This window comes from Pterocles gutturalis, unplaced genomic scaffold (assembly GCF_000699245.1).
Source record: "Pterocles gutturalis isolate BGI_N339 unplaced genomic scaffold, ASM69924v1 scaffold3452, whole genome shotgun sequence".
NCBI lineage: Eukaryota > Metazoa > Chordata > Aves > Pterocliformes > Pteroclidae > Pterocles > Pterocles gutturalis.
The window spans coordinates 16,177-40,344 of record NW_010109962.1 but is presented as its reverse complement, the minus strand read 5'-3'; the positions used below and the strand labels follow the sequence as shown (position 1 = coordinate 40,344).

At 43.2% G+C, this 24,168-nt stretch overlaps 1 protein-coding gene across 1 annotated transcript; it reads left to right on the top strand.

The window, feature by feature from the left end:
• The first annotated feature begins 584 nt into the window (after positions 1–584).
• ST3GAL1 (ST3 beta-galactoside alpha-2,3-sialyltransferase 1) lies at positions 585–23,233 on the top strand. The gene is made up of 6 exons (XM_010073139.1): positions 585–899; positions 10,711–10,907; positions 13,964–14,143; positions 18,680–18,725; positions 21,271–21,390; positions 22,487–23,233. The coding sequence occupies exons 1-6, from the start codon at positions 588–590 to the stop codon at positions 22,658–22,660; spliced, it is 1,029 nt and encodes a 342-aa protein (XP_010071441.1). The 5' UTR covers positions 585–587; the 3' UTR covers positions 22,661–23,233.
• Positions 23,234–24,168: the final 935 nt, after the last annotated feature.

Genomic DNA, 24,168 nt, shown 5'->3' with positions numbered 1-24,168 from the left:
TTTCTTTTCTTTTCTTTCTTTTTTTTTTTTTTTTTTTTTTTTTTGCATTTTTTTTTTTTTTTTTTTTGTGCATATGTATGTGTCCAGGCTGCAAACTGCTCTTCATGGCTTAAATGGACATCAAAGGACGTCTCTGTGCTGGAATGTACATCCCCGGATGATTTGATCTTTTGTGAACTAACTTCCAAGAAAAAAAAAAAATAACCACCTTCTTCTTTCTACAATTTGCTTACTTTAATGTATGGCTTGCTCCCACACAGAAAACCTAAATTTTAATGCTGATATTGCTCCCCTCTGAATCTTTGTTGAATCCTTGGTGGGAGAGGTTAGCAGCAGATCACGGAGAGGTGCAAGAGACTTGGAAGCACTGTGAGAAGGTGAAAGGAAATACCCAGCTTTGCCTTTTTTAAGCTCATTTGGAGGAAAATAAGCTTCTTCCCTTATGGATGGAGGTAGTGGAGTCAGTATGTTCAGCCTAAGCCCCGGGTGGTAACTGGCGGGCACCTGCAGCACCCTTTCCTTTTTGCCTTACATTGGACCCTGCATTGTACTTGGTCAGCGGCGACAGCAGAACCAGAGTGGGAAAGATGGTCGTCGTAAGAAGGAGGAACGTGAAAGTGTTTACCTTCGCCTTTTTGCTCATCACCATCACATCATTTCTACTGAACTACACGCAGCAGGTGACCACGACCACCTGGGATCTGAGACATTTCCTCATGCAGGTTTCAGAGCAAGTCCAAAAACTCTTTAAATACCCCAGGAGACCGTGCAGCTGTCGAACCTGCATTTCTGAGCTGGGAAGTTCCCTCTGGTTCGATCAGAGATTTAATTCAACTATGCAACCTTTCCTGACCTCACAAAATGCCTTGATCCCAGAAGATAGCTACAGGTGGTGGCTGGTAAGTAGGCGGTGTGGCTACAGCTTGGTGTTCGTGTGACAGTTGTGGTGTCAGGATTCGAGCGGTGCTGAGGAGATAGCCAGAGACGGTTCCTGCCGAAAGCGTTTGCCGTCTCAGCTGGCAAGGTGGGCAGAGGTGGAAGGAAGTGGGCGCTCCTGCCGCTGTTTAGCTCGCAGGCATTTGGAGTCCGTGTTCACTTGCTCTGAGCTAGAAAAGTCCCTGTCAGAAATAGGTGGTGAATCCAGAAATTGCAAATGTCAATATTGCCTTTTTTGTCCCTTTTCTTTGAAAGATTACTTTGTAAGCCAGCTGGTTTCACTTTAGATGGTGCAGAGGGCTTTGCTGTCCATCAAGATAGCAAAGCAAACTCACTGTGAAGCGTGTAGTTCACCTGGGGCTCTCCCTGGCATAAGACATGTAAATAATTAGCGGGATTAAATGGAAAATTATGAATTCCCTGTCTATGAGAACAGTCTCCGTGGTAGCAAATGATGTAAAATGGGTCTGTAAGGCACACGGGCAGCCACGGGTCACTGGGAAGGAGCAGCCTGTGTGTATCCTCTGAGTAGGGTGGTCCAAAGAGCCTGATACAAGCATGATAAAAGCTAGAAATACTTCGTTTGAAAAGCACAGCACAGAAGGGAAGAAGGTATATCCTGATGTTTTGCCTAATTAAAGCCCCTTTTATATTGTCCTGAAACAAGACTGGTTAAATGAATTGCTTGTGGCCTGTGCTGCTGAGCTGCTAAAGAGCAGGTTCTAGTTACAGCGAGCCCAGTCAAATCCCTGTTTCATTATGACTTGCTTCCCTCCTCTTCAGAAAAAATAGACTCCCTGTGCCTTGCTTTGAACATACAGCTGCCTGCAACTTGGTGTCCTGTGGCGAGCACAAGCCTTGATGTTGAGTTTGGGGCTTTCAGCCCGTCCCTGGTGCCCTGGGGTGACCCCTCCAGCAGGCACCCACTTTCCCTGTGGGGCATGAAGGCTTTCTAGGAGGTGTCAAGTGCTGTGGGAATGAGGGTGTATCTGGTTTATCACTTCTCACTCCGCTGGCTGTTGCATTTACTGGTGAAAAAGAGATGCCACTGAGGTCCAATGTCTTTTAACTATTGCATAAATGGTGGCCTCATTTTATGATGAACCCTCCTCTTTGGGATGGGTCTCATATTCCAAGGCGCTGCATCCTTTCACCTGCCCCTTGGCCATGGCTTGGATTTCCCATTGCTTATGTTTTTTCTTGCAGCCTCCAGACACTTTTCCTTCTAGTGCCCACATTTCCTAGCTGGGCATTGCTGGAGCCATGAGGAGGGAAGATGGCAAGCTCAGGTCCTAGTTCCCCTTGGCCTGGGGTGAAATTTCACCAGGCAGCTGAGCTAATCTAACCACTGGCAGTTTTCAGAGGAGGAATACCCCAAACTGAGCTCAGCAGATGAGAGGATGAGGTTATTCATGGACGCCATGAGCAAGTGCCTCCCGATTGCCTCTGAATACAAAACCAGTAAGCACTCAGCACCTTGAGGGGGTGGGATAATGGATTTAAACTGTAAGAAGGCAGATTTAGACTAGATATAAGGAAGAAATTCTTTACTGTGATGGTGGTGAGGCACTGGAACAGGTTGCCCAGGGAAGCTGTGGATGCCCCATCCCTGGAGGTGTTCAAGGCCAGGCTGGATGAGGCTTTGAGCAACCTGGGCTAGTGGAGGGTGTCCCTGCCCATGGCAGGGGGGTTGGAACTGGATGATCTTTAAGGTCCCTTCCAACCCAAACTATTCTATGAATCTGTGATATGATCAATCCTAAATCCTGGCATTGGTGTGGGGGCTGCACTCCTGCAGCACCCAGGCTGAGGAGGAACCCTGAGAGATGTGACTGGGTGGGCAGGGTGCCTCTGCTAATGGGGCTCTGCTCCTGAGGCTTGAGCAACACCCCTGCGTGAAGCCATGCTGCATTCTGCAGGCAGACCCCACTCTGATTCAAACATAAAGTTTCAATGCATTCTCCTTAGGAAAAAAAACAAAAAAAAAAAAAAAAAAAATTAAAAAAAAGCTGGGGACTTGGGGACTTTCAGTACAGAAGTCTGAATTTCTGATTCTTCTTCTTTTAGTGAAACTGAAAAAAAACAAAAAAAGCACAAATATCTCACTTCACCTCAACCCAAACCAGATTTTTTCGGGGGCACGGATGTTTCTTTTTCGGATAAATTAAAAACTAGTGACTTTCAGGAGAGACAAAAGTCTTTTTTTTTCTCCCCTCCCCCAAGCCCAAATAAAAGCTGTCCATTAATTTTCAGGGCTGTCTAACCCTAGTTTTAGTGTTTTCATTTATTTTTTGAATTCAGGTCAAGTTCAAAGGGAATACACGACTTCAGAACAGAAAATCAAAGCACTTTTTTCTTAGATGGTAAAAATAAATCTTCTAAGTTTTCTATACTTTTTCTGCCATATTTTTTTTTCAGCCAGAACTTATCTTCAAGTAGAACACATGAAATATTTTGGTGTCCCCCAAAACTGCATTGTTTGTTGCAAATCATTTGCTTACTGAAAATACTTATCCTGATCTATAGCAGATGGAGAAGGTGCCCTGGCTCCTCTGAAAGATGCTTCTGGGTAAACCCAAGCATGACATGTCCTCAGCTCCTCATTGCAGCCTATTTCCTATATACACATTGGTTTGGGTAAGCCTTTCCAAGACAGTCAGTGTCATTTCTCCAGTCAGTAGTTCCCAGGTGCATCCTGACTGCGCTCCCTTTTCGCTGTTCATTTTTAGGCTCATCTTCAAAGTGATTTTGAGATTTCAGCCAGTCTTAAAGAAAACAGTGCTCATAGCCATGTTTTACTCTTGCTTGTTTTGCCAACTCAATAATTTGTGATGTTTTATTATATTTGCACTTAAAAGATGAGGCATGAGGAAACCTGAGATTGCTTAAACGTCATTTCAGGGGAGAAATGACTGTGCGTTCGCTCTCAGGAACTGACTTCAGACAGCGGCGTGGTTTCATTGTACTGTAACTGAGATGACTGTACTGAAGCTATTTATTATAAGGCTGTGACTCTCCTGTCACGAGGAGACCCATGTGATGTGCTTGGACTAAACACAGGCAGAGCCCTGGCCGGAGAGCTGTCTGTCTACCAAGCTCAGTCTGCCCTCCCTTCTCATTAACCCTGTTGCTGTGTATGTGAGTAAGGATTATTCAGACAAATAGTCCCATAGCATTAGCTTCCCTCCACTTCTAGGAAGGCAAGGACTGATTTCAGAGCCTAATGACCAGTATTTGAGATGAAGTGACATCTGAGAGCAATGGATAGGGTGATTTCACTTTCTTGCACCTCTTCATATGTCTGCCAGGCTGCTTCATGGTTTATTTGGAGAATATATGGTTTAAGCTCTTCCAGCTTGGTAGGATGTGGCCTTTTGGAAGGAAATATTCCTGGCTGCTGTGAATAAAATTGCATTGTCCGTACTGGAGTTAGCGGTAACCTCCTGTGTGGGTGGGAAGGAGCAGGGAAGAGAAGGTCAGTGCCACTGATCCTGCAGCAGTTTATCCTGTTGTTGCACAGGGTGTGGTTGGTTCCTTCCTTCCTTCCTTCCTTCCTTCCTTCCCTTCTTTCCTTCCTCCTCCTCTCTCTCCCCCTCTTTCTCTTCTCCTGTACCTGCATGTCTCTCTGTCCATCCATCTGTCTTCCTTTATCTTACACTGAGGGACTGTGAGAGTCTCAATGTTTTAGAAGTTGGCACCTTATGTTACATGATTGTTGTGGTTTAACCCCATCTGGCATGTGCCTCACCCAACCACTTACTCACTCTCCCCCAGTGGGATGAGGTAGAGAATCAGAAGAGTAAAAATGAGAACTTGTGGGTTGAGATAAAGACAGTTTAATAGGTAAAGCAAAAGCCACACACACAAGCAAAGCAAAACAAGGAATTCATTCACTACTTCCCATCAACAGGCGTGTGTTCAGCCATCTCCAGGAAAACAGGGCTTCATGACACATAACAGTTAGTTGAGGAGACAAACACCATCACTATGAATGTTCCCCCCTTTCTTCTTCTTTCCCCAGCTTTATATGCTGAGCATGACATCATACGGTATGGGATATCCCTCTGGTCAGCTGGGGTGAGCTGTCCCTGCTCTGTCCCCTCACAACCTCTTGTGCACCTGCACACTAGCAAAACATGGGAAGTTGGAAAGTCCTTGGTTTCTTAGCAATAACGAAAACATCCCTGTGTTATCAACACTGTTTTCAGCACAAATCCAAAACATAGCCTCATACTAGCTACTATGAAGAAAATTAACTTTATTCCAGCCAAAACCAACACAGTGATGGATTTCTTTCTATTTTCTTTCTCACCTCCCTGAGCTGGTTCACCTGCAAGGTTTTCATTGTTGTTCCATGACACAAATGCTGAGGACATTTCTGCTAAATTTAGTAACCCGTATATAAGGAAACAGGGCAAGAATTATATGCTGTATCACAACATAGCATTTATTTATAGTTTTCTTGTTATATTCTTAGGGGTTTTTGGCATTGTTTTTCGTGTTCAGAAAGTATAAAAAATATGAGATCAGAACCTGCTGTTCCAAATCCAGAATAACTCTGTTGAAGTTGATAGATTAAAGCTGAGAGAAGTGAAATCAGGCTCAGAGTTCCCTGGCAATCTCATCTGTAGCACATTGTTCATAAAATGCCACGTTATAGCATTTTTTTCTCAAGTCTTATGACATTTGAGAGTTTCACTGTCTTTGTTTTTGGAAGAAAGCTCAGATCTTGGGTCCATGTGATTAGCGTATCTAAAAGAAAATGTTAGATTTTAGTCCTTATGTTTGTAGGAAAAAATGTGATAGATGTCTTAAAGATTGCTAACCAGACAGTGAACTAAAGGGCATCCCCAACATATGCACTGGGGAAGTCTGTGGAAGCTGCACTTATTTTAAAGACAGAGATAGAGCTACTTGGCACCTGAGTCATGAATTTTGAATACTTTTTGCAGAAAATTTGCCCAAATGCTATGATCACCAGAAGTCTTATTTAAAACTGGGACACTGTCTATGATACTTGAAAGCAATACGAAGGGCTCAGCGCTCTGAAGATAGCGTGTAGCTACCAGATAGCTGCAGAAGTTGGTACCAAACCCAGCCCAGGTCCCAAACTCCAGTACCCCAGTGCTTGCTGCATGCCCAGTCCCATCTGGCATTGTACTGCTTGGGTGCAAGTGTGACATTTAGACCAGCCTTGGACATACTGAGGGAGAGAACCTGGCATGGGGCTACCCCTTATCCCTGCTGGCAGCCCCTGCGTGCATCCAGCTGGGCTGCAGCTTCAGGGTCTCCTATGGCAAGGACACATGGACCTGAAGGTGGTCTAAGCTCATGGGTCCCTCTAAGCACTGCGATGTGCCCTGCCAAGCTGCAAGCATCCTCCATCCAGAAACAACGGCACACAGAGCTGGTGGAGGCAGGGTCTTTGCTCCTTAGAGGAGCATGGAGGTGACGTTCATCAGGCATGGAAGTCAGAAATCATACAGTTTGGCATATGCGTGTTATTGTGTGCTATTTACATAATTATGCACATTACATTCATGTTCTATAATGCTTTTTTTTTGACAGACACAAATCATTAAACAAAGATCAAACTCTTGAAAGCCCCTATATTCTTCCCCTTAATCTCTTTGATGCATAGTAATTGCACTACATTAAATATAGCAATAATAATGCCATATTTAAAAATACCAAGGAGGACTTTTTAAAATTGATTGTTTCCTTTTAACCTCTACTTCAACCTGCAAAATGGAGATTACCTGGATTTGCCCCACCGACCCACCAGGCTGTTGCAAGGATTAATCTTTGCACAATGTCTTGTAGCTAGGAAGTGCTGTGTAAGTATTAATGCCTCCGAACTGCTGCAGTGAGGCAATTAGTAGCTGTGCAAAATAAATTCTCTTGGGGCTTCATTCCCTCTTTATCTTTTAAAAGCAGTTAAAAAAAAAATTAGAAAAGCCATGAAAAACAGTATAACTACACCAGCTTCCCCAGGCGGTGTGATTGCAGGAGGAATGCCCCGGCAGTGCTGGCTGCTGCCAGACCCACACCTATACCTGCTGTCCACCACGAGGGTTGTGTCTTGATCCGTGCTCCATCAGCATCCGCATCTGATGCTTACAGGTTAAGCCGGCTATTTCCTACCTGCTCATAAGTTGGGATTCTGAAGGTGTATTTAATAGCATGCCATACCTGTTCATGGATGTGAGATGCACAGGCACCAGGAGAGCTTTCCTTTGAGGCTCTCCTGACTGCAGCTGTGTCCTCACCACTCCAAGCTATTAGCTCTGAACAGCCTTGGCTGAATTCACATCCTCCCCTTGCATGTCCTTAGCTGAGTTTTGGGTATTGCTTCTTGGCGATCGCTGGCAATGTGATGGTAGTGGAGAAGCCCAAGCAAGCCATCCAAGATATAAAAGCAGCAAAGTCCCTTGTCATCCTTAATGGAGGTGTGGACACTGTTGTGCGAGAATGGCTTTCTTCCTTGGAAAGCCGTTCATGGCTAAAGAAGGGAACTGCATAAACTTTGAGGTTTTATTTTTTTCCTTGCCTTCCCCCCCCCCCCCCCCCCCTTGCTTGTTTAAAATAAGATGCAAAACCAGATAGCTCTGTGTGAAGTGGGGAGTTTCTAAGGCTGGGAGGACAGGGTAGTTTGTCTTCCCAGTGAAGATGAGTAGGAAAGTTCTCAATCTGGACTCCCAATTACAATTTTTAAAAAGCTAAGGTGAAGAGTTGACTCTCAAGTGCCAGACAAATATTTTACAGAGGGGAGCTGGAGCGTTAAGTGATCTGGTGATATTTTATATGTGGGCACAAGGTGGATTAAGATGCTTTTTGGAGTTGGGCAAGAGATTAAGCTGCATCAGTAGACAGAACTGTTTCTTGCACAGACTCCTGAGAAAAGCACCCACTTTCTGTGTCCACTCAGGACACAGGGTTCAGGTATTTCAGTGTATTTAAGCCCACTTGCAGCAGCTATATCCATACATGTATCCCTGGCACATTTCTATGGCACTCGGAGGGAGGATCCTGTCCCAACAGAGCTACATGGTATTGCACAGGCACTGTGCTGCCATCTGCATCGCCATGGCTCTGCCTTGCACCACCACACAGACAGACTTTCACCCGGTGCTTTTGTTGATTTATGGGAAAGGCTAGACTGGCGGGAGCTTGTTTAAAAAAAAAAAAAAAAAAAGAAAAAAGACAACATTACTTAAAAAGGGACAAATATTTGGTATGGGAAAGTGAACTATAATAGTCTGGTAATGGCAATGCTATTAAAATGGTCTTTTTCAAGAAGTCATGTAAACATTGTGCAATAAGGAACTGGCTGCACATTGAGTCTGAACTTTTAGACGCTATCTATCTGCCTTGGAGTTAAGCAGCTTCATCGCCTGCTCTGCTCTGCTTTGCTGAAATGTCAAAGACTAAGCAGTGCTGATGGAAGATTAGGCCTGAAAAGCATAGTCCAATCAGATAATCACTGAGGAAATGAAAAGAGAGCACTTTTAATGAGTTAAGGATGGATATCTTATTGTGTGGATGTTTAGCACACAGTGCAATAAGGCCCTCATCCTATTTGAGGTCAATGGGGGAATCTCTAACATAAGTAATAATCTCTGTTATGGAAGTTGTATATAACGGAGGGGTTGTAGGACCATGGTGCCCTGCTTTCTGGCTGGTGTTGGTGCCCATGTTTTAGTGTGGTTGCAACAGAGTTACTCTAGGCTGGTGGCAGCATAACAGAAAGAAAAGGCAGATTCCTAGTGGAGGTGCCTATCCGTGATAATGTTTCTTGCCATTTTAATGCATTAAACAGAAGTCAGTATGCCAGGTCTTTTCCTTAAGATGCTATCATTCTGGCTGAAAAGGCAATTTAACATAAAAAGCAGGCTCAGGTACTTAGAATTTTCTGAAAATTACCTTCCTCATCTGAATTTTCTCAGGCAAAATTAATTCAAAAATAGGTTTTTGGCTTTTTTTTTTTTCACTAATAGCTATGTTCTTAAAAATGTTTTGGTGCATGTTTGGTGGTTTTCCCTTTCATTTTTTAAAGACAGTTAAAGTCAGTTCACCTTTACAGAGAGTATAGACGTGTGTATGCACATACGTGTTCAAATAGTTCTAAATTAGTTCCTTGTTTTAAAAAAGGCTGACTTTTTCTACATTATACACATGATACTACACTCTAAGATATCTATGAAGTCTCCATTTATTTTGAAGGCTGCAGGCTTTCTAACATTAGGTGGTTTTCACATATTCAGAGTGGTTTTAAAAACAGGTTAGATTGTATTCATAAAGAATACATGGGAGTTTAGATATGTGAACATGTATTTGTAGCATTACACACAAATATAGAAGAAGATAACCCTTTGCACTTAATTAATTGAGCCATCCATTGAATAGTGGCATACATACATGATAATAATGGTAGTGCTTGTCTGGGCATCCTAATCACCTTGCATCCTAATCCCCTTGTGCAATCCATATGTGAGTATATAGGTTAGCAAGGATTATCAGGAAGATTAAGTCTTTGTATGCAACATTTCTTTGTTTTCTTTGTTTCAAGTCCTTGGCCCCAGTGTTGTCTTGTAACTTTGAGTTCCACTGAGTTCCACGTACCTGTTTTTCAATTCAGTGCAAATAACGTTGCTTTACGTAGGTCTGCAAAAAGACAGCATGAAATCTGAACAAAAAATTACCTGTGTGTGTTTGTGTGAGAGAGAGAGAGATAGCAAGACAAATTAACAGTTCCTGGTGCAGTAGAGGGAAACGCATCGGAAACTAAAGCCAGATTACCCCAGGCCATTGCCAGGAGTCGTGGGAAAAGGTGTTTCTCCTCCCACCCTCGCAGTCTTTCCTTGTCCTGTGCTGGCAGAGCAAGGGCAGAGCCTTTTGGCAGATTTTGTGTTAGGAGTCGTACTCCCTTTGTGCACTTGCAAGTAAGCGGCACCAGGAGGGTGGGCAATGCTTCTTGTGAGCCTGCCAGCACTCCCAACCTCTTTGGTAGCCCTCAGAGAGCAGAGCCCCAGAAAGGGAGTGTCTGACCATCACCTGTCCTGCACCTTGCCCGGACCTTCCCAATCCAGCCATTGTTTCCACCATGCACCACAGAGCTGCTACAAAGGACTTTCCCTCCCTGGCAACAGACACAATGACCAAGGTCCGGGTGGTTTTCTTCATCCTGGAGGTTTTTTTTAGATGGTTTTACATCTCCAGCCCTCAGGAGTAACTCTACCATAATTTCCTGTTGTACTAGCAGCTGGTTCATCCACAGTCCAGAACAGCAGCAATGAGGTCTCTCGCTTCCGCTTCTGGCATGTGCCAAAAGTTGTGGAAAGGATGTAAGCCACTTCTGTGCTCCATCAGGTTCTGCCCTTCCTAGGAGGGTTAAAAGAAACCTCATAAATGTTCTAACAGAAGTTATCTGTCCCAAAGTGGGATTAGGCTTACAGACACCAGAGGAACATTTATTCTGCTAGGGTCAGCCTTGGGGAGCATGCATTTGTTCCACCATGAACAGATGGAGGAGGTAAGAGAATCCAAGAAAAAGAAAGGGGAAAGGGGAACCAAGTTAAAAAAGCTAATGGGAAGGGATTTTCCAGTTCTTTTTTCAGACGTCTGCTCCCAACCGAAGCCTTGTAACACATACTGCAGGAGACAGTGGCTGCAGATAGATGCAAGAATGGTCTTTACGAAGACATTTGGAGCTACGTCTTGCTCACAGAAAAGCCAGCTATGTTAGTAACCTGGAGTCATTTTTCTCCCTAACAGAAATTGCAAGGAGAGAAAACTCCGAAGAATATTAATGCTACTCTCAAGGAATTGTTTGAGATCATTCCTGGAGATGGGGATCCACTGCAGGAACAAGGCACTTACACGTGCAGACGATGCGCCGTTGTGGGCAACTCTGGGAACCTTCTGCAGTCTCAGTATGGCCAAGACATTGACTCCCATGACTTTGTGCTCAGGTAAGTAGCCACTGCCTTGGCTCCAGATGTCCCTCTTGTTTAAGTTTCACTGGTATTTTTTGGGACAAGTGAGCAAACAGGATTTCAGGGGCTATCTGGTGAAATCTGGTCCTTAGGTTGAATCTAAGTTGTAAACTATGTAAGCAATGTAAACTATGTCTACTGGAGATACAACCTCACATTTTAGCTTGGAGAAAACCACATGAATAGGTGTTGATATTGTAGCTTACTCTGCACTATCCATAATTACCTGTGTTAAATAATATACCTGAAAAAACCTGAAGTTTTGAGTAGAAGCTACTTCTGCATCTGGTACTCACAAGTGATCTTTTTGCACACTTAATTGACTGTATCGGATTTGACTTTCTTTCACTTGTTCATTCTTAAGCAATGTTGGGGCAGGAAAGCCAATGTCACTTTGCAAAGGACAGTCTGTTGTGACTGTCGCAGCTACTTTGTAAAGGGTTGCATTGCATTGAAGGCTGGTTATTTTGTCCCACTGAAATGCAAGTGGGACCTAAGTAAGCCGAGCTAATCACCCAGAGGGCAGCCAAGATATTTGATCTGACTAAGTTAACCTCCAGCGCACTGTCCAGCTTTCATACTGCAGCTGCCAGTACAGCACAATTTGGGGAATCGCGCAGGGCAGGTGAGAGGGCCTGGAAGTGTTGCAAGTTAAGTTAGAAGCTAACATAACAAATGTGTACTCTCTGTGTAAATTAGGCAGACTGTCCTTGGGACTGTTGAGAAAAACTTTTTAGTCACCTAAGGTTTGTTAGATTTACCCTTGACGGGAACATCCTGGAAAATAATCAGTATGTTTGGATTAGTCAGACAAGTTAGTGATTAGCACCGTCCAAAAGTGACCTATCCTCATTTTAATATAATTATAATACTAAAAATGACACCTCCAAGTGTCGTGACAACCCTCCTGAGTTAAGACCCCCCACTCACTGAGCACATGTAATAAATTTAAGGAACACCATGTTTTTAAATCAAAGTAAGAAAAGAACTAACCAACTGCAGTTAAGAAGATATAATAACTAATCAATTGTAGTTAGAAGGACGTGGCACTGGCATTTTGAACTGTATAAATGCACAATGTGACTGAAACCAGGTGTGCTAGCTTTGTGGATTACCACCTAGCACCCATCTCTACGCAGACATGCAGTAATCAATATCTTAGCTCTGTGTGTGTGTTGGCTTATTGCACACCGGGCAACGAACTCTGCTTGTGAGACAACAGAAGGGAGGGATTGCTATTGAAAATACCACATGTGGGCTTAGACTCTCAGAAACCACATAACCTTTAGCAGGAAGCTGTGCACGGAAGTCAAGAGTAAATCAGCAGGAGAGCAGCACTGTTTGAACTGTTAAGCCACCTTAGGCCGCTTGGCCTCCAGTGTGGCTTGGACATGCTGTAGTCTTTAGATGACATCTAAATGTTCACGATAAATTATTTCAGGAGTTACTTCATCAGCTACATGCCTTGCGCTCTGCCAAAAGTACCTCCCCAAAGACAGAGTCAGCTAACCTCGTCTTCAGAATCACAAAGGGAAGGGAAGATCCCTCGACATTAGTGCAAATGTGAGGCAGCTGAGGTGCATTTATGCTTAACTCTGTGTCCCTCGCTATGGAGACAGCCCCATTTCTGTGTAGACTTGCTTATCTTGTCTGGCCTGCATTTCCAGATTCTACACAATACAATGTGGGTCGCCGGCAGGGAAGATGCTAACTCCATAACAAGTCCCCACAGCCTGGCAGGATAGTCTGCCTATGCTAATAACTCCTTTTGAGGGAGTTAAACTTCACTAATTCACCTGGGGGAACACTACCATAACACAGCCTGGCATAGACTTGATAAACTAATTTTACCTCCCTTGTTATGAGTGACCAGAGCAACATATTGTCTTTCAATATACAAGGCTCCTCATCACTTTGTCAGCTACGTCCTTCCTTGTCCACCCTACACTTCTGCCAGGAGCTGAGCTAATGTCTCTGCAGAAGACCCCACTGGGCTGCAGAGAAACCCTATTCTGCTCAGAGCCAGCTTAGGGGTTTCTCCATGGTGTTGCACAGCATCATGGATTCATGCAAGGTTAGTCAGAGCCACTTTGGGGACCTCTAATCCACATTACACTGCACCACAGAAACATGCAAATCTCTGCCATCAGGGAAGGAATTGCTGGTGTGTCCCCAGATTTGCTTTCAGAAGTGAACACAAGTGTAGAGGCATTTCTGCAGTCCTGAGTTCAGAAACCCCCACTCTGTTCCCTGACACACCCAATATAAGGCAGCCCTGTTTGGCCAACACATTTTGACTGAGCCCTGGTGGGCCAAGGGCAGGTGTCCATGCACCGACCCCAGGGTTACCTAAAGCACAAAAAGTGTGTATGGAGTGACCCTGAGTAGATGTATCAAAGTTGGAGGACATACTACAAAGTAAGGTTTGAGTAAATGAAGTGTCAGCGTCAGGTCCTGGATTTATCACTGTGGCTTTGTGCCTTTTCATGGGACGATCATAAGAAGTATTTGCTGCTTCTCATCACATGTAACATGGTTTGTTAACTTGACCCTAGACATCTGAACACACCTGTGCAGATGGGGAGAAATGAAACCTGAAGAAGTCAAGCTGCTGGACTTCAGGGCAATGTTTTTCTCACCTATTGGAGGCTGCAGCTTTAGGATGAAAGAAGATGTGTCCTCATGGACTCAGCACTCTTATGACCAGCTCTCTGCTGGCTGTAAAGGGAATCCAGAGATGTGTTCAGAGGTACACCGGCTTGATAGACACTCCTATTCAGTCCAAGGATTACCACACTAAATCTGAGTGTTCACTTACTTTTGACTTACGGGTGATAGTCATTTCAGCCTGTCTGAGGACCACTACACCCTCTTAAGTATGTCTGAAGAGTCTGCATGCAGCACTCTCCTTAGCCATAGGAGCATTTTCCTACCACCTCAAGCAAATGATCTGGGGAAGAATCACACATGTTTGTACCTACCTAATTCCTCTCCCACTTCTCACTCTCTCGCTTCTTATTTTTGGGATGCAGAATGAACCGTGCCCCCACTGCTGGCTACGAATCGGATGTTGGGAGCAAGACCACTCACCACTTCGTTTACCCTGAGAGCTACAAAGAGCTGGCAGAAAACGTGAGCATGATCTTGATCCCCTTCAAAACCCTGGACTTGCGCTGGGTTGTCACCGCTCTCACCACAGGCACCATCAACTTGTGAGTAAGGGTATCCCTGGGTGGGCAGGCTGAAGGGGTAGGGCCCCCCGTACCTTGTGTTGTAGGACAGGAAAGCTCAGGCTGGGCAAATCCCTGCTTCTGATAAGGCCTAGGGGAGCTTCACAGACCCTCTCAGGTCCGAGTTCCGTCCTGAACGCTTCCTTTCTAGCAAAAGCTTAATGTTGTGGTGCAGTCTTTGAGGCGAAGATCCAGATCCAGCTCTTTACAACCCAACACAGTGGTCTCAGACAAATCAAAGAGGGATTTTTTACTGCTGGAGGTGTCCAATTTGAGAAGCAGCTCCCTGGGCTTCATTTTGGGCTTCTGCTCATCCTTCTTCCTTTCTGGTCCCTTGGAGTACAGTGGCTGCAGCCCTCATGCCCGTACCCAGTCCTACCCATTAGAAAGCCATCTGCAGAATCAAGTGTTTGGCAGGTTATTAATTCAGCAGTGGTCCTAGACACCTGGATTTTCCCACCTGAGACACTTGGGTGGCCAAGTGGTCCTCCAACATACATTATCCCACTTGCAGAAGGAGACAAAGAGGCAGAGAGAGGTGTGCAGGTTGCTTATGCAAAGCAGTGAGAGCAGAAGCAGACCACTGCACCTAGTCCCCCATTCACAGCATCTTCCCCTGGACAGTTTGGTCATTAGTTTCATCCATCTTTCCTGGTGGAAGGTGATGGAGAGCCATGCAGAGGAGACACCATTGTTTTGTGTGTCACCTGTGTGGCTTAGCCTTAAATTAACATGTTCTACCTGGTAATAATGTGCTATGCTGGTATTTATTCTCCATTTCTTTTTTATGACTGCTTTCAGAAGTAAATGTTGTCCTGCTTAATGCATTTATGGCAGCACTGGAATTAGAAATGTGAACAAAACAAATATTTCTTCTGGATGCCTGCTAGCAGATTCTGTCCCTCCTTGTAAGATGGCTTTTCCTAATCCAGAGAATGAAATACATGACATTTGTACTGTGTTTGAGGTTAACTGATGGACGTAAAGCCACAGCCTTGTGGGATTGCTCCGTGGTGCCCTGCTACACACAGACAGCAAGAGCAGATCAGATTATTCCATTCCAGAGAGAAGTATTTCAAGACATTTTAACTTTTTTCCCAATTTCAGAGTCTCAGAAGATTAAAAACTTGGAAAAGTATGTCCCTGTTGAGTGGGGATATGACCTGCTTTGCATTTTTAAGGAAAACTTTTTGATGGGACAACAAATGGAGATTTGTTTCTTCTTTTTTCTTCTTTTCTCTCTTTGCAAACACATTTTAGATTCTTTTCACTTCTTAGTAAGATTCTCTTAACTTGTAACAAATATGGTTTAGTCTCTTTTTACCTTTTTTGACAGCAGTACTTAGTATATACAGTCATAAGTTGTCTTGGAAAAAATCCATCTTCAGGACACACTCGTAACTCGGAAAAATAATCCCACTTAGAAAACTGGCTAAAAAATATCACCTTTTTGCCAAGGCTCAGGTTTTTTTTTCTTTTAGAAGCTGTATTGATAAAAAAGGTGGAGAACCTCTGCCCTTAAGCCTGGATCCAAATCCTACCACAAGCAATGGAAAGCTCCCCGCTGCCTTTGAATGGCCTTTGAATGAAACCCCTTGCTGCATCTTTGTCAACTCCACACCTGTTCTAGGAAGAGGAGCCCACAGAGGGACAGTTGCTGCCATCGTCATCCATCTGTGTTTCCATCACTGTCACTGCTCTGTGCCCAGATTGCAAAGTCATTCACTATTTTTTTTGAGTATTTACCTTCAGAAATGGCAGCAAGTGGGTTGCAGTGGTAAAGTTGAGTGAGCCCTTAACCTGTATGAAGATGTAACTGGTTGGCTCTAAGGCAGCCACAGCACATGTAGGGCAAAACATCTTTGCTTAATAAATTACAGGATATATTATATACTTCTAACTGGATTGTATACATGGGCTTAGTAAGCATCTGGTGTAAATTATTGTGTAAATATTTAACCACATGAAAGAAATACCAGTATTTTAAGATTTTTGCCATAATCAAAGCAGGGAAATGGCATATTTAATAAGCTGGCACATGTTGGAGTAATAAAACCAGAAAATCATAAGTATACAAGTCATAACAATACATTTAACAGAATTTTAGGCTAACAGAATAAACCTATGAGCAAGCATTAAACACACAAAGTCAAGTACAGTGTATAAGGAAATGATTGACCGCACATTTGTAAAGATTTTTTTTTATGGATACTGCAGATGGCCTCAATATTAGATTGAATTAATAGCTGAATGAGTCTCAGACGTGTCCCATTTGACTGATGGATTTTGCATTTCAAAGTGGGTGAGACTGAGCATTGTTCCAGAAAATAATAAGAAAATCCTTCTGGGGTGGAAAACCTTCAGGCCCTCATCAGTCATATATTTCACCTAGTTGCCTTAGCTTGCCTTCTGCGAGTCTTCTAGGAATCTCCACAGTGAAAAAAGCTCCATGTATCACCCCTTGGTTTGGGAAATAGCAATTTTTGTATTCCTTAAAATGTTCCACATCTTCCACTTGGGTCAAGGTTACAGTAAATGTCCTGTACAAGGTGGCCAGTGATGCCAGCAGGCTTCACTAGAGCCCTGCCAAGTAGCTTGTAGAAGACATTTTCCAGATTGTGTGAATTCCACCTGTAGCCAGCTTCATCACAGGCTTCACTCTTTGTCTCATTCCTCTGTGCTACTTACTGGGTCACTAATTCCCTGGCTACTATGCAGCCCAGTTTTTACACTATCATAATGGCGCAGGTCTCCTGTTTGGTCTTAATCAGCGTGCCAGTACTTTCCGTACGGTTGTATGAAATTCTGCAGCCAAGTGACAGCAGAACTTGGGTATTGCTTCTGAAAAAAAAGAAATATCCCATGACTAACATATCATCTGACAAGAGCTACGGTAGTCTCCTGGTTAGACATGCACCTCTTGTTTCCTCTGCATCACCTTTTTAGAAAAGACTGCCTGTTTATTTCTGTGATAATGAGGAGATTTTACCAGCAAAGCAGCTTTTTTTGTCTTCATAACCACAAAAAGGACATGGGGTCACCAAGCCTACTTCTACTGACTTTGCTATCCAAGGTCAGGTGTGGAAAGCAGATGCAAGGGCAGATTTGCTGAGGGCAGATTAAGAATCTGCATGGGTGTCCCTCTCCCCATTAGCATGGGTATAAGCTGAAAGAGGGTAGATTTAGACTAGACATTAGGAAGAAGTTTTTCACTATGAGGGTGGTGAGGCACTGGAACAGGTTGCCCAGAGAAGCTGTGGATGCCCCATCCCTGGAGGTATTCAAGGCCAGGCTGGATGAGGCTTTGAGCAACCTGGGCTAGTGGAGGGTGTCCCTGCCCATGGCAGGGGGGTTGGAACTTGATGATCTTTAAGGTCCTTTCCAACCCAAAACATTCTATGATTCCATGATTCTATGATCTTGTGTCACATCTCAGGGGGCTGGAACCCAGCCATCACGTCTCCCATCAGGGATGCTCAGTACGATGCTCAGTACCTAAGATGAGGATATTGCCAGGTCACCACTGGTTTGGGAAGACTTAAATTAATGCTTTGAAGTGTTGATGATCCATGGTTCAAAGAGAAATGAAACATTAATCACAGGAATCTTGCTGTTACGAAAAATCAAGCAAAAACATTTAACTTGAACCAGTGGAAGATTTTGGTGATTTACCACAACCCATCTAAAAAGTATGCAGGGTCTGTTTTGAGATACACTCAAATTACGAGTCCAGTTCACCAGAATTCTCTCACTTGAAACAAACTCAGGGAGATTTTTTTTTTACAGCACTCATGATGAGCTGTGCACTGCCAGCATGTGCTGTGCATGAGATATGGGTAAGAAAAGATTTTTTGTTTTTTCAAGACATGACTCATGATTTTGACCTAGTCATAAGGTATAACTTGGAAGTTTTATGCTGGGAACTGCAGGAAGCCTTCAGCATCCGCCTGGGGAGGAAGGCAATAGCATGCTGGTGAGGGGCTGTGTGTGGACTTGCCTGAGTTGTGCTTGACCACAGAAATTATGAACTGTACTACCACCTACTCTGAAAATCAGGCAGTAGCTACAAGTATTAGGAGGGGAAAAGTCTCCCCCTGGTGGGAAAAGGTTATTCTGCTATGAAATTAAATGGAAAGCCCTTCCCGTCATCAAAGTGCAGAGATTGCAACAGTCAGGGGCCAAGAATTAGAAGTCATGGGCTCCACGTAATATTGATTTTCCAATAAATTGTCAAGTAAATCTTTGGTTTCCTACTGTCAATAGTTAACCTGAAAATGTAAAAATGTAATGGCTTCCTATAAACTTGCTTCAGTGACACCTCAGTTCTTTTCATGCTTTATTACTTAATTCCAGCCTCAATTTCCAACAATTTATTGAGTTATTTCTTTCAAATAATTTGAATTTATTCCTGTACATGAAGAATATTCTTTCTTTCTTTTGAAATACAGGAAGATATTAAAATGTTGGGCTTTTACTAATCTTGGTTTGGTTTGTTGTTTTTTTTTTTTCTTTTAACAGCACATATGTTCCAGTTCCACGGAAAATCAAAGTCAAAAAAGAAAAGGTGAGAAATTATGGTTTGTGAATTTGTTCTGTTAATTCACTTGTAGGTCTTTTGCCTCTTTGGGAGACTGCAAGAATCCGAGGAAGCCCTTGACATTCATAAAAACTGCAACCAAAATACTCTTTACAAGGCTTAGCTAAGCTACAGGTTTAGCTTCTGTGTGCCATCATGGATCAACCACTAAATAACTGAGGTTGGAAAGAAGCTGCTCTTGTGACTATGCCATTGCATTACCACTGTTGTGAAGGTTGCTTTGCTTCCTCTGGTACTGCTCAGGGAGATTTAAGGTGTACTGTTAGCGAACAGTGATCGCCCGCAACAGCATTTGCTCTGTTCCCACCCATTGCAGTCATTTGGATGTAACAATACTCTGAGCTGTGGAAAACCTTTGGTGGTTTTTTTAAATAATTTGACTACTTGAATGCCAAGGATGTTTCTCGCTCCCAGGTCAGTTGCTTGAAATAAGGAGCGAAGTGAACTCTGAACAAATAAAGCTGTGTGTTTTCAAGTCAGTGGAGAATTCAAGATGGTATCAATAGCTCTTGGGGAAGGCTCTTAGCCCACAGCTGTAATAACTGCCTGTACCCAATTAAACAAGCCTGGAGACCGGGCTCAGGCCAATTCCATGCTGGTCTTGTCCAAAGGGTATTAATATTCTCCCAGGCAATGTTCAAACAAGGTTTGGAGGATAGCACATGCCAGGGAATATTCCCTGTTTTACACAGGGACAGAATTGAGCAATAGGGCCGTGATCTGTGCCATGCCACTTGCCTGAAGACTAACAAGACACCCCTGACTCATTTTATTTCATATCATGGATGTGTAGATGGCAATCAGTCAGGGAACCTCACTTCTCTGAGAAGGTCAAAGAAAGATGAACAAACCTGATGCCCACCCTACAGCAGTCAAAAGAAAGTCCATCCCATGCAGCATTCTGACTCATTGCCCAAGTATGCTGTGGTTTAATAGATGTGCTGGAGGAAGGATTTCCCATGGGGCAGGATGGTCATTCCCATCTTGCATCTTTAGCCATTGTGCAAAGACTTTTGTTGTTGTAGCTGCATGGTTTGAGGACAAAACCAAGGCCAGCTATGTAGGGAGAGATAAAAGATTCCTCCTCTCTCACTGACCTTCCAGCAAAATAAAAGTCTCATTCTCTCAGCCTTTGGAGAGGCTGACTTTCAGAGGACCTCCAGCTCCTAATGTCTCAAGGGCTCATAAAGTATGATGTTATCCCCAGAGCATTAAAATTACAGATTAAAGCACATATCTTTCATTCAGGAGGCCATGTTTTGCCAAAGGCTTCACATGAGACCTTTAACTGGTATCGGTATGTATCCCTGTGCTTCAAACCGTGGGTCTCTAGAGGGTATTAAAAATCACTTAGCTCATCCCTACCTGTTGCAAGGAACACATTAACCTCTGCAAAACCCTTGTGAGATGCACAGATTACAACAGCAAGTTGTTAAACTCACGTCACAGTTGAGTAGCACCAGCCCAGGGTATGGCTGGTGATGTGCAGCAGCTTCCCAAGCAGGGAGATGAGAAGCTTGTATTTCTTCCCGCACCATGCAATGCAAAACACCCTGTGAGAAGCGATTACATAGAGATACAATATCAGCAATTAACCTCTGACTTTGTAAAAGGAAAAGCCCTGCAGCTAATGAGATAGCACAGAAACACTGTCACTCTAAATACAAATGCAGCATGGAGGGAAAAGCTTCTCTTTGCCTGATTCAGGGAAGGGCATCGAAACCAAGGGCTCCCACCAGTCCTTGAATATACTGTTTGCTCAGGTCTGATCTGAAGTGCTTTGTCTTTCTTAGATGACTTCGTAATTTCCCCAGGAGATAACAGAGTGCAATTTCTGTCTTTTTTTTTAAAAAAAAAAAAAAAAAAAAGCATAGAAAAAGGGGGTGTTTGGGAACCAGGAGAAATGCAGCCGATGCAACCTGATAGGCTTCCTGAGAATTTATACCTGACGGCTGGTTTCCTTCGACCTGTACTTAAAGAGATATCAAGACATGGTTGGACTACTGTGCAGAAGATGCATTTCCTACTACGTTCTCACCTAAATTACAGTTGGACTCGATCTCAAGGGTCTTTTCCAACTTAAATGATTATATAATTCTACGAAATGTGGCATGGCATCTTACACTTGCCTTGCTCACGCCTCCAGCTCCCCAGAACTCACACGGGTTACAGCAGGATGCTGTAGGGAGAGCTGAATGCATAATTTTCTTCTCACTGGAGCCATTTCATACTCATTAGTTTCAGTAGGAGTCACCCAGAATTTACACTAGTGTAAGCAGGTGGGGTATCAAGACCAAGGAAAGAATATTTTATGTGTAATTGCACATGCAAAATATTATTGAATGCACTTAACTGTAGGACTGTATTTTCCTCTTTCACCTGCCCTCAGGGAATAACTATTACTCCTTTCTCCTCCACTCCCCTACCTGAGTGCTCTTTAGGAATGATTTGCTAATATTCTTCTTTTACCAGAGTATTTTACTAATGAGTCTTTCTCTCCAATTTTGCCTAGATCTTGGTTTATAATCCAGCTTTTATGAAGTACGTCTATGAAAACTGGCTCCAACATCATGGGAGATACCCCTCCACAGGCCTTCTGTCTTTGATATTTGCACTCCACGTATGCAATGAGGTAAAGCCTGGCTGTGTTTGGATAACTGCTCCAGCAGTTACTTGAGGAAGTTCCCTGGCTTGAGTGATGTGAGGTGCTCCTAAGTGACGGGAGACTCAGACAATTAGTGTAAGGCCAGGTCAGCTCTACAAAATCCTGTAAGCATGGGCTTGTCAGCATGGAGGATAAAAATCAATATTTTTGGCAAAATCCCTGGCTTGGACACAGGTCTGCTGATGAAAGAGAGCTTTCACCTAGGCCTGTGTTGCTGGGAGAAACAATGGAAATACTCCTAATGATGCTGTCAGAAAGTGTACCTTGGTCAAGGCAGGTAGGATGAGTGGCTTGGGTGGAGCCTGTTTTCTGGTAAGCAGGCAATGAGCAAGGCTCTGACATGACAAAAAATAACTTAAAATGAGCTCATATTTGGGTGGGTCCAGGTGTGTGTGGGTGAGGGCACTTGTTTTGTGGGCTATGACCCATTCAAAACCAGTCATATCACCACTCCCAGTTTAAGTAAGTCAACTGTGTTGTTTGGGCTTTTACCACCAGAGGAGACAGGCATAGTCATCAATAGATGAGCTGTTTGGAGAGGAAAGGACATAGGAGTATACACACAAAGAAAATAATGTCCATCTGCTTCTGAAATGACTGGAAATGTCATATAGTTAAGTCTATAATTGGGGGTCGAAATGGGTCATCATTTGCAAGACTGGGAGCAAAACCAAAATTCTTCCACTCTTTGTGGCCTTAATCAGCTAGAGAGACTTCCAGCCCAAGCCAATGACCTTTTGAGGTCAAAAACGATGTTTAGGGGACAGGAATGTGTTTTTCATGTTGCTAAACAAGAATTCAAGGATAGAAGTTTCTTCTTCTGTCTGGGCTCAGATATGGTGGTGGTGTCAGCATAGTTTAGGATGTAATGTCCCTTGAGTAGGCCTTGGGCCATTATTCTGTGGTTGCACCATCTCATGCAGCAGAATAGCTTGGCACACCACCAAGGTCCTCAGGTGCTGCTGCCTATAGATAAACTGAGAATCAAGAGAGTTTCTTCAACATTTGAGATTAAGACCAATTGCTTTCCAGGCCATGACATCAGTTCTCTCTTACTTCCTAGGTGAATGTGTATGGTTTTGGAGCAGATAGCAAAGGACACTGGCATCATTACTGGGAAAACAATGCTTCAGCTGGAGCTTTCCGGAAGACAGGTGTCCATGATGGGGATTTTGAGTTCAATGTAACTTTGACTCTTGCCTCCATTGAAAAAATAAATTTTTTCAAGGGAAGATGACCTTGGCCATGGGGAAAAGTGGGAGCTGCGATTTCCAACATGCAGCAGAACAAAGCTCAGTGAAGATGATCTGGGCACCAGCCAGGTTTGAACACCTGAATCTGCAGTGAATTCGGAGCATCTCACTGCTGTAATGCCCACCGCAGGGAGCTGGGCTGAGGACCGGCTTCCATGCTGCATGTGATTTCCTATCTACAGATAGCTGGGAACTACCAATCAGTTGTGGGAATAAATGAATCTCTGCTTAGGCTCTACAGCTTGATTTCTGAATTACTGATGAAAGATCTGCCTGCTGCAATTAAGGGAAACCTGGGCACATGAACTGCTGTTTGTGTGTCTGTTCTTTCCTCAAGTAAGGCAGGAGATCCTTGAAGAAGAGTGAAAACGACTTCTGGGACTTGAGACCCACCAGGGCAGCTGTGAACATCATAGTAAGGATTACCTCAAAGAAATGAATTCACTTCTGCTGTTGATCTTCTTTTTGAACTGTCTCTTCTGTTTCCTCTATTACTTCTGGTTTCATGCTGTATGAAGCAAAAAATGTGTTGAAGTTGCCTGGACGAGTAAATTTTTCAGCTGTTGTCTCATTCTGCATTGATAGTGTCTAGAAAATATGGATCAAATCATCTCTGACTATATATTATTTAATATTGCTTCCTATACAGCCATAATGAGAGAGAAAACAATACTGAACACTCCAGGAAAAAAAAAAAAAAAAAAAAAAGGCCTTTTTAGGCACTTGTTTGTTTGTCTTGTTTGGTTATATATAATTTTTATTTCTTTTTTTTTTGGTGAAAAATACTCTGGAATTATTGTTTTTATTTAATCAGTTCAAGGTTGGAAAGTGGACTTCTTTCTTTCAGTTGTTTATATGTGCCTTTTATAATTGTGCAACAGATTTTTTTTTTTTAAAGATGACAAACCCTAAATTAAACTTTTTTATAAAAGGCGGAAAAATTAACCAAAGTTTAGCCTCCATGTGGTATACTTTTGTAGTCAAAACCAATAATAACAGCTCCTATATTGTATTTGAGCAAACACAAACAAGACTAATTTTTAAAGGTAGCTTTTACCTTTTTATAGGATAATATACAAAAGTTCCAAGGAAACTTTTCCTCTTATTTTTTTACAAATTTTGAAAGTGGTATCTCTGCAAGATCTCTATTTAAATGGAAGAAGTATCATGGGTTGGGATGTCAACCAGTAATACAAGAGGAATCTTTTGCCCTGCAGCAGCATCTACAAGAACACATTATTCACAAGCTGATACTACAATGTAAGCCAGACTTCAAAAATTATGTGCATCTCTGGAGGATGCTGATTAGAGGAGGGAAGTGACTGTGGAGACTTTATATCCACAGATTTTTGCTGGAATCGGTGCATTTAATCCTCAAGGATAGATAAAATATGAACCCAAGAACAAAGTTCCTGTAGTGAAGAATGGGGAACAGTGGTCTTTTTCTTCCTGATATCATGAAAATGGGATTTGTAGATTATTGACCTATTTT